Source organism: Nerophis ophidion, linkage group LG18 (genome assembly GCF_033978795.1).
Source record: "Nerophis ophidion isolate RoL-2023_Sa linkage group LG18, RoL_Noph_v1.0, whole genome shotgun sequence".
NCBI classification, from domain to species: Eukaryota; Metazoa; Chordata; class Actinopteri; order Syngnathiformes; family Syngnathidae; genus Nerophis; species Nerophis ophidion.
Genome location: NC_084628.1, coordinates 445662 through 456558, shown reverse-complemented (window position 1 = coordinate 456558; position 10897 = coordinate 445662). Strand labels below are relative to the sequence as shown.

Here is a 10897-nt window from a genome sequence, read left to right as displayed (position 1 = left end):
ACTAATATTGATACTGTTGTTGATAATATTCATTTTTGTTTCACTACTTTTGGTTTGTTCTCTGTCGTGTTTGTGTCTTCTCTCAATTGCTCTGTTTATTGCAGTTCTGAGTGTTGCTGGGTCAGGTTTGGTTTTGGAGTTGGATTGCATTGTTATGGTATTGCTGTGTATTGTTTTGTTGGATTGATAAAAAAAAATCGATTAAAAAAAAATGAGAATCGATTCTGAATCGCAAAACGTGAGAATCGCGATTCAAATTCGGATAGATTGCTTTCCAACATCCCTAATACATATAAATATATATGGATATATGTGCGTGTGTGTTTATACAATATGTATATGTATGCATACATACATAGACACACACACACCACACACACATTTTTGCTACAGTGGACACATGATGAGTGATGTCATGGCGTGTGCAGGAGTCTGGGCGTCCATCTGTCCAAGGTGCGCTCCCTCACGCTGGACTCGTGGGAGGCGGAGCAATTGAAGGTAAAAGTAATTATTTGCCGGCTGACAGGAAATACCAAAATATAAGCTGTGTTTCGTGTTCGTAGCTGCTGTGTATTTTCGGAAACGACGTGGTCAACGAGATCTACGAGGCGCGGTGCTCAGAGAGAGGAAGAGTAAAGCCCACCAAGGACAGCTCTCGGTAAAAACACGCAAATAACAAAGGGTGTTCATATAAAGTCAATGGTTGATCATGTTTATTAGCGCTGAGAAAGAGGCGTGGATTCAAGACAAGTACGTGGAAAAGACGTTTGTGCAGCGAGAGAGCGGCCCAGAGCGCACACGTGAGTCCAACAGAACGCCATAAACGCCCTCTGATGCCAACATGGCGCCCTGATAGTCTTCTGTGTTGCAGAGCGTGACATAGACGAGGCCGGGCTGCGTCTCTATCGGGCTGCCGTGGCTGGGGACCTGGTCGCCATGGCAACGGCTTTGGCACAGGGGGCAGAGGTCAACGGGTGTGTCGCTGAGGAGGGACGCGCGGCCCTGACAGGAGCGGCCGTTGGGGTATAATTGGTCATCATCCTTACCAAACGGGCAGAAGAACATAAGAACAACCAGCAGGTGGCGGCAGACTCACTATCCACTGTGCTGCCTGCAGGGGTCGCTGCTGGCCTGTGAGTTTCTGCTGCAGAACGGAGCCAACATCAACCACAGAGACCTGAGAGGACGCGGTGCGCTGCACGCCGCTGCCACCGCCGGACACACGGGGTAGCTACACTTGCACACACACAGGTTTGAGCTGAAGGCGACGTTCCTATTGGCTGCTGCAGGCAGGTGTGTCTCCTGTTGAAGAGAGGGGCCAATCAGTACGCTGTGGACGAGCACGGACAGGACCCGCTGGCCATCGCCGTGGAAACGGCACACGCAGACATCGTCACGTTGTGAGAGTCAATGAACACAAACATGTTTTTGGTTACCTTTTGTCTTCTATGTGAATGTACAACAACTGATTTTTACCAATCACATTTGTGTTTTCTCCCTCAGGCTGCGCATGGCAAGGATGAACGAGGAGATGAGAGATTCCGAAGGAGTGTTTGGAGCAGCAGGTCGGTAACCATTGATTTATTTTTCTCGCATGTTCGCGTCTCACTTCCGCCTGCCGTCCACCAGGAGACGACCAGACCTTTCAGGACATTTTCAGAGACTTCAGCGATATGGCGTCACATGACCCTGAGAAACTGGCCAGACGCAGGTTTAGTCGCGGCGGAGATGACCACATTCCGTGATTGGATTCCTCACTAGCTGGTCGGTACCACTTCTCACCGAGTCTTAACATGACTGAAGCGTGGAACTTACAGTTTGTCTTAAATAGAATATGCAGTCACTGGAAACAATGCTAACTGTGCTCCTTCAGAATCTAAAGGGGACCTATCATGATTTTTATTTTAAAACACTTCCTTGCAGTCTAGAAAATACATATTGGATATGCTTTGGTGTAAATTTTGCTCCGTCACTTTTACAAGCCGTTTTTGAGTCCATCTAAAACAGTGATCCCCAACCTATTTTCCACCACGGACCGGTTTCAGGTATGCATTACTTTCACGGACCGGCTTTCAACGTGTGGCAGATAAAAACAGCAAAAAAAAAAATTGCATGAAAAAACAACTCACCATAACGCTGAAGTAATGGGAGCGTCTTTCTTTGCAAAGAGATGATCCTCGGCACGTTGATGGCATATACTATATACCAGTGTTTCTTAACCATAGGGCCAGCGCCCAGTGTTGGGCCACGAGCACCCCCTCGAATTTAACATCTGTTTTTCGTATAGGCCACCGCGATACTCCGTTGTAATTAGGGATGGACTTCTTCACCCCAGAAGCCGATTCGATACGCATCTCGATACATGATCACCGATACGATACAGTAACAATACAATGAAGCCTCTTGCCAGTACAATGCGATGCGATTTACTCCTACTCTCGATACGATGCGATTCAAAATGATTTAATAACGATACAACATCGACCTTACAAAGGGGTTCAGTTCGATTAGTTGTTTTATTATGCAGTACCATTTGATTCATAAATGTTTAAGTCTACATCCAGTCTCTTGCCTCAGAAGTTCAACTCTGCCTTACTCTCTGTTTGAACTTGAAGGTTGCATTTCAAGTTGCTATTTTTTGTGGAGCAAACCAAGGAGCCTATTTAAAAATGACAATTCACTAATTTGAACATTAAATTACATTATATTGTTGAGCACTCCTCTCTGCTTATTATGTTAACCCATTTTGTTTTGACAAAACATAACCTTACAATTTTAGAGGGCACTCTCCACTCCAGTATGAGCAATATGCATGCTCAGTGCAAACAATCATGACTGTTACGCAAATAAAAATAGTGTCTATTATACTGGTATTAACATAAATTTATGTTAGGTGACCAAGTACTGAGTGTAAATATCTGTAATATGTTTGTATAAGAAATAAATAACAAAAAACAAGTTTCTGATAAAAAATAGAAATATAAAATACTATTGGCAGAAAGTTTCTGCAAACAACAATAATCTACGTCTCTTCATGTGTGTATCCAGGTTTGTCGTGCTACTCACGTATTTGATAGCAGCACAGCATTCTTTACATATTGCGTGTGTCTCATCATTCTTACAGTCTTTCTTATAAAACCCCAAGTATTTCCATACGTTTATTTATGCGAGTGTTTGGGAATATCGACTATCTCATCACTGTCATCCATGTCGCGTGCACTGTTCTGTGCTGCTCCTTCCGGGGAACTGAGTTTCCTAATGTGCCCGCCCCGGAAAAATAGGACAGAGTGAGGGCTGCCAGTCAAATCTCACCGCTGACCTCCATGCATCTTACGTGAAAAATAAACAACGGAGACTGTATAAAACAAGTTTCTACAACAAATGACACTGGGCTAAGCAGGAACATTTAGAACATATTAATATCGATCAAATGCATTGATTTAACCGATACAGAGAGGCAATAGCCGATGCATCACGAACTTGCCCTGTTGTTTATCGATGCAGGATGGTGCAGTCGCATTGCAAGTGTTTGATTCGAACCACCGGTGCGTATCGGTGAATCTGTCCATCCCTAGTTGTAATACACTTTTTTACCACTTATGGCAATACAAAACAAACAAGAAGTCTGGCGATAATTTCAGGCAAATTTCTTAAGCACAAAAATTATGACTCAATTTGTGAAGCTGTATTCTAATTTGCGCTTTAATTTTATTGACAGTTTAGTTAAACATATGTGTGATTAATTTAGTTTATTGATTTGAACAAAACATATTGTATGTAAATGTATTATTTGGTTAGTACTTATTTTTCAAATCAGGCTGATCTAAGCCCAAGGTTTATTTGTTCAATTAATAATATTTGTGATGAACACGTGCATTTATATCATTTGACAAGGTAGTAAACAGTAAATAGATTAGATATTCTTATTGAATACAACCTTGTCAAATGATATAAAAGCATGTGTTGAAAGCAAAGATTATTATCTAGGGTTAGCTCAGCCTGATTACAAAAATGATTACTTATCAAATATACTGCAAAAAATGAAAATACATTTTACCTACATAATGCTAATATAAATTAATTCTAACTAAATTATTAATAAGAATGAAATTTAAGTGCAAATGAAAATACAGCTTCACCACATTAGTCATGATTTTTGCGCTTAAACTTCTCTATAACTTTCGCTCCAGACTTCAGTTTGTTTGAGATTGTCCTTACTGCAACAAGTGGTGGAAAAGTGTATTACAACCCATACGGCTCACAGTTGAGAAACTGCTATTTATTTGGCGGCCCTGTGGGGGGCGCGAGCAACAATAGGAAAACACTGACTGCGTGGGTTCCCTCCAGGTACTCCGACTTCCTCCCACCTCCAAAGACATGCACCTGGGGATAGGTTGATTGGCAACATTAAATGGTCCCAAGTGTGTGAATATGAGTGTGAATGTTGTCTTATCTGTTTTGTCCCTGCGATGAGGTGGCGACTTGTCCAGGGTGTACACCGCCTTCCGCCTGAATGCAGCTGAGAAAGGCTCCAGCATCCCCCGCGACCCCAAAGGAGATAAGCGGTAGAAAAGAGATGGATGGATGAAAAAACCCTGCTTTGTCATTTCTTATTTGTGTGTTTTTTCACAGCCTGAAGCAGAGGGGGTGAGATTTGTTTAATTTTCCTGAGGGAACTCTCCTGAAGGAATCAAAGTACTATCTATTTATCTATCTAAGCTCCTCTCCCTCAGGCTGAGAGTTTAACTTAATGTTCAAATAAGTACATCCACCTCGCTGAGACATCACAACGTACCCAGACTGCAAAAACCCCGCCAACAGAGGCCTTCAAAGTTGCGCGCAAGCTCATGCCAAACTGCGTGAACCTTATGATTTGGCACTGTTAAAACACGATTATCCAACATTTATAAATCAGAAAAGACAACATTCATCATGGGTCCCCTTTAAGGTTTTCCTGTGGCGCCATCATCAGGTCAAGACTGGAATGAGTTTTATGATCACATTCCTGTCCGCTAACTTGTTTGCATGCTAACAACACACTAAAGTCAGAAATAGTGAAACCTCAGCATGTTAGCACTTGTCGCTAATGCTAACGAGGCAGGCAGTCCAAGAACTGCGAGGAGATGATTTGTACAATAGGGGTGTTCAGACCTAATATCTCAATTTGATTTGTACTATGTGCTGAGGCAATAAGAAAAAGAGAAGTGAGCTTTGGACACCCCCTTATGTAAGCTGTGTGTCATTACCCAGCACGCACCTGGACATTACACTCATACTTGCCAACCCTCCCGATTTTCCCTGGAGACTCCCGAATTTCAGTGCCCCTCCCAAAAATCTCCCGGGGCAACCATTCTCCCGAATTCCTCCCAATTTTTCACCCGGACAATAATATTGGGGGCGTGCCTTAAAGGCACTGCCTTTAGCGTCCTCTACAACCTGTCGTCACGTCCACTTTTCCTCCATTCAGACAGCGTTCCGGCCCAGTCACATATTATATACACCTTGTACAGACACACATAAGTGAATGCAAGGCATACTTGATCAACAGCCATACATGTCACACTGAGGGTGGCCGTATAAACAATTTTAAAACTGTTACAAATATGCGCCATACTGTGAACCCACACCAAACAATAACAAACACATTTTGGGAGAATATCTGCACCGTAACACAACATAAAAAATAACCAGAACCCCTTGCAGCACTAACTCCTCCGGGACGCTACAATATACCCCCGCTACCACAAAACCCCCCCCCCATCTCCCAAATTCAGAGGTCTCAATGTTGGCTAGTATGGTTACACTCAGTGAGCTGAAAGCTTGTCTGGGACCAGTGTCAGTAATTGATTTGGGGAAAAAAAAAAAAAAAAGGAATATTCTTCATGTTTATAAAAAATATGTTGTTTCGCCTCGGTGCTAAGTTAACGTGCACCTAACGTTTCTCGTTTACTCGACCAACAAAAGGAACTTTTTTAACTCGTGGGTGTCACCTCAGTGCTTGTGATGTTTCTATCAACCAGTGGCCTTTTGTGAAGATTAGCTATTTCAAATGATTTCAAGTGAAGCTCACACTGCTGCTCAGACTAAATATTTATGAAGTTGGAGGCTGCTAAAAAAACAATTTTGTGTAGTTTTAATGTCTCTTATGAATTGTTTTGAATTATATATTTTATTCACCCTTGGCTGTTACAGTGTGTAATGCTAACATGTATTAAACATTTCAAACAAAAAGTCTTTTTTTTTGCCTAGCAATAGAAAGTCAGATAAGCCACGATTAATATGTGCACTTATTATAACATTTTATTTAATAACCAATTGAGAAATCTTTACATTGTTTTCTTTACTTAACATTTAACGACAGCCTGAATAGTTGATGCATTATTTTTGTGTTCAAGGCCCTTCTACAAAAGTCGATTGTCTTTGGCGTGTTTCAGTCCGATATGCTTGGCGCTGCAAAGTCCCACACTGAACGCACCTCAAACGCCTCTCAGTTCTTCTTCCTCTTTTTGTTACTCTCCTCTGGCTGTCGCGCTCCCTCCTCTGACGTCTTCCTCTTTGGTTTCTCCTCTACCTGCTCCATGGTGGCCCACACCTCATCTTCCTCCTCCTCCTCCTCCTTTACTTCCTGGGAGGCGTTGTCCAAGGCATCCTCCAGGGGGCGGCTGGCGAGGAGGAGGCAGTTGAGGCGTGACTTGAGGTACACCTTGTGTTGCACCTTGCGGTCCTCCAGGCTATGGATGCGTAGGAAGCGGTCCAGGCCGCAGGACGCCACCAAGGGCTGAGAGGCGTGGCACTGCAGCCCGCGCACACCCCCTGCCAGACCCTTTAGGCAGCCCCGGACCAAACCTTTCCTCAGGTCCAGCACGGCAATCTGACCGTGAGTGTTGCCCACCACCACCGAGCCCCCGGCGGCTGGAAGAGACAGCACGGTCAGCGGATACTCCCCGAACTTGGCTTCCATGACAGGGCGACGCTGAGGTGAGCAGGGATCGTACACGTGGACCTGAAGGGACAAAACACCATTGATCAATATTACTTATCAATCAAAATTGACTGGGCAGTCTTTTTACAGTTTTACAGTGCTGACCTGATGGTAGCCTGTGCAGGTGACCACCTTGTCGGACCCGGGGATAAAGGCAATGTCCTTGACCCAGTGCCGCTGCTGTAGGGCCAACCAGTCGTCCCGCAGGTTCTTGGCGGTGAATACCGGCTTGTCGGGCGTCTCCAGGTCCCAGATTTTCAGACAAGTGTTCTTTCCGCCAGTGGCCACCTTGTGCCGGTGGCTCGGGTTCTGCCTCATACGGCACACGTCGGTACCCACGCTGAGGCTCAAGGCGGGCTCGCCGCTCTCCTCCTTCCACACTCGCAGCGCGCCACTGTCTGTGCACGTTGCCAGCGAGGTGTCGCTAAGCACGGCCAGCCCGACAAAGCTGCCCTCGCCGGGGTCCCCGCAGCGGCGAGCATCAGTGAAGACACCCTTCTCCACGCTGAAGGTCTTGACAGCGCCGTCCACAGAGGCCACCAGGACTTCGGTCTCCGCGGGGTCGGCCCAGCACAGGGCACGCACCTCCTGCTCGCGGCTCAAGGTGCTGTTGGAGAAGTTGAAGGCTTTCTTCTGAGACACGCTGACCCCCTTCAGGATGCCCGTTTCCGAACCAAGCCACACGGTGCACGGCCGGCTGATGTCACCCATGTCAGCGGGAGCCTTAACTGCTGTAATGAAACAGTGGACTTGCTTTAATGGAGGCCGGTAAAGTAAGAAAGAGATTGGCACATTCGAAGTTATTGCATCAATAGCTGAAAATCAAAACTTATTTTGCATCTTTCGAGCCACTGGCATGTACTCAAAGAGCTACAAGTTGCCAAAAGATGATTTGTCACTGGAGCAGGGACCGTCTACAAATTGCAACCTCTCACAACATAAATGTTGACTAAATTATAACTTTATTATATACTCTACGGACTCATTATACAAAAGATATAAGTAGTTTAATTTTAAGAAATACTACATCCATTACAATGGTCATAAATAAGTACTATCTGTGCTTTTAAAGATGTTTCATTTTTGAGCTACTGAGCTGTTATCTCTGAATGTGCCAATCTCTAACTTTGTAGCAGTCTTTAACCGTACTAATTTGGTTTTTGATTGATTGAAACTTTTTAGTAGATTGCACAGTACAGTACATATTCCGTACAATTGACCACTAAATGGTAACACCCGGATAAGTTTTTCAACTTGTTTAAGTCGGGGTCCACGTAAATCACTTCATGGTACAAATATATACTATCAGCATAATACAGTCATCACACAAGTTAATCATCCGAGTATATACATTGAATTATTTACAATCCGGGGAGTGGTATGATGAGGAGGCCGCGGGTTAGGTTTGGTTGATATCAGAACTTCAGTCAACAATTGCATCATCAGCGAAATGGACATTGAAACAGTGTAGGTCTGATTTGCTAGGATATGTACAGCGAGCAGTGAACACAGTGAGTTCAGAAAGCATAAGAACAAGTATATACATTTGATTATTTACAATCTGGGGAGGTGGGATGTGGTGGGGGGAGGGGGTTAGTCTAGGGTCGAAGTTGCCTGGAGGTGTTCTTTTAGTGTGGTTTTGAAAGAGGATAAATATTCACTCTCCTTTACACCTGTTGGGAGTGCATTCCACATTGATGTGGCATAGGAGAATAAGTTAAGACATTTGTTATATCTGAATCTGGGTTTAACGTGGTTTGTGGAGCTCCTCCTGGTGTTGTGGTTATGGCGGTCCTTTACATTATGGAAGCAGTGTGACATGTACTTCGGTATCAGGGAGGTGTAGCAAATTTTATAGACTAGGCTCAGTGCAAGTTGTTTTACTCTGTCCTCCACCTTGAGCCAGCCCACTTTGGAGAAGTGGGTAGGAGTGAGGTGTGATCTGGGGGGGAGGTCTAGAAGTAATTTGACTAGCTTATTCTGGGATGTTTGAGTCTAGATTTGAGGGTTTTAAAGGTGCCGGGGTACCAGGAGGTGCAAGCGTAATCAAAAAAGGGTTGAATGAGAGTTCCCGCTAGAATCTTCATGGTACTTTTGTTGACCAGAGAGGAGATTCTGTAGAGAAATCTTGTTCGTTGGTTGACCTTTTTGATTACCTTGGTTGCCATTTCATCACAGGAATGATTAGCATTCAGAATGAAACCTAGGTAGGTGATCTCATCTTTCCTGGTGATAATGTCACCCACTTTTATAGTGAAGTCACTGACTTTCTTAAAGTTGATTTGGGACCCAAATAGGACGGATTCCGTTTTACCTAAGTGTATGGATAGTTTGTTGTCAGCGAGCCAGGTGAAAATTCTACAGAGTTCAGCACTCAGGATTTTTCCCACCTATGACTTGTCCTTGCCAGATACCAGCAGGGCCGAGTCATCCGCAAACAGGAACAATTCACAGTCGCATGCTGATGGCATGTCGTTTACGTATATTAGGAACAGTACAGGTTCTAGTATACTGCCTTGGGGGACCTCACAGCTTACTGAGAGGGGAGGGGACACGATGCTGTTCACCTCTACCACCTGTTTCCTCCCCTCCAAGTAACTTCGCATCCAGCTCGATGAGGTTTCATCAAATCCGATTGCTCTGAGCTAATCCAACAGTATAGCGTGGTTAACGGTGTCGAAGACCTGCAGAAGGTCCAGCATGACAATGCCGCAGTATTCGCCCGCGTCCACCTAGTTTTGAATAAGTGGCCTAGATTTCACAGTACCAACCCTGCAGGTATGACGGAGTGGATTTACTTTAAATGGTACCAACTCTGGATGGTTTACGAAATGCAGTCACTTTAAGGACATTGTTCATAAAGTTCACTATATTTTAACTACACTAACGCCGCAGCAATAGGTTTAATGGTGCCAAATCTGGTTTGTTGACAACGTGCACAAACTTAAACGGTGTTTTCACACAACGTGTATTAGCTTTAAACAGTGCATACTTAATAATGGAAAAAGTGGACTAGCTTTATCCGTACCGGCGTTAAGATGAATGTGGTTCTTGGTGTGGTTCTTGGGGAATCCAAACACGCGTCTTCTCTTGGTCGTGGCGTCGCGCGTCAGTGACGTCATTCAACGTCACCATTGTCGTAACTTTTTTTTTTAACTTTTATTTATAAATTTCAATATTTACAAAAAAAGATGAGAAACAATAACCAAAATAATTACAAAAACTGTAAAAAAAAAAACAGTGCAAAATAAAACAGCGCCAGGGGTTGTAAATGCATAGTAACTAAAATAGAATTTTAGTTATATATATATATATATATATATATATATATATATATATATATATATATATATATATATATATATATGTATATATATATATATATATATATATATATATATATATATATATATATATGTATATATATATATATATATATATATATATATATATATATATGTATATGCACTCACTAAATTTCAGTAAATAACTTAAATTTGGAACACAGCATTCATCGTTTTCACAGCTTTTTTGTTGTTGGAGGTAGAGAGTGTTTTAATGTACATTTCCAAATCTTTTTTTAAAGGCACAAAAGACAGGTCGGGCATTGAGAAACTTACATTTATGAATATAAAACCATTGTTGTTTTTTTGTTTTTTTTATGTTTATTTATAAATTTCAACAATTAAAAAAAAGTAAATCAAACAACAATATAAAACATTATCAAACATTATGAACACAGTACAAAACAGCGACAGGGGGTTGTAAATTCAAAATAACAAAAATAAAATACAAACAAATATATATATGATAAAGCCGTAGGCTCATTCAGATTTTTTAAATAAATGAATATAAAACCATTGTAACGACAGCACCCTGCTTATTTCGTCACTACCAGGCGCAGAGGGGTACCCC

General features: G+C 42.8%; 2 protein-coding genes across 6 annotated transcripts in view; one reads left to right on the top strand and one right to left on the bottom strand.

Annotated features, from left to right (window-relative positions):
- LOC133537453 (arf-GAP with coiled-coil, ANK repeat and PH domain-containing protein 2-like) overlaps positions 1-5730 on the top strand; it is a 26150-nt gene extending 20420 nt beyond the window's left edge. For 2 of the 4 annotated variants that reach the window (XM_061878467.1, XM_061878470.1), the window contains 8 exons: positions 429-498; positions 564-658; positions 721-800; positions 872-1023; positions 1118-1227; positions 1290-1400; positions 1504-1565; positions 1630-5730. In XM_061878467.1, coding sequence (XP_061734451.1) covers positions 429-498; positions 564-658; positions 721-800; positions 872-1023; positions 1118-1227; positions 1290-1400; positions 1504-1565; positions 1630-1745 — 796 coding nt within the window. In that variant the 3' untranslated portion in view covers positions 1746-5730. The remainder of the gene's footprint in view (positions 1-428; positions 499-563; positions 659-720; positions 801-871; positions 1024-1117; positions 1228-1289; positions 1401-1503; positions 1566-1629) is intronic. The other 2 variants (XM_061878469.1, XM_061878468.1) reach the window with 2 other exon arrangements.
- Positions 5731-6143: 413 nt separating this feature from the next.
- Positions 6144-10111, bottom strand: LOC133537454 (WD repeat-containing protein 74-like). Of its 2 annotated transcripts, none has more exons than XM_061878471.1 (3): positions 10011-10111; positions 7088-7713; positions 6144-7003 (listed from the first exon to the last, which is right to left on the bottom strand). In XM_061878471.1, exons 1-3 carry the CDS (start codon positions 10102-10104, stop codon positions 6488-6490), a joined length of 1236 nt encoding a protein of 411 aa, XP_061734455.1. In that variant the 5' UTR covers positions 10105-10111; the 3' UTR covers positions 6144-6487. The 2 variants fall into 2 exon arrangements, with proteins under 2 accessions (XP_061734455.1, XP_061734456.1); XM_061878472.1 differs by having other exon boundaries at positions 7088-7710; positions 10011-10103.
- Positions 10112-10897: the final 786 nt, after the last annotated feature.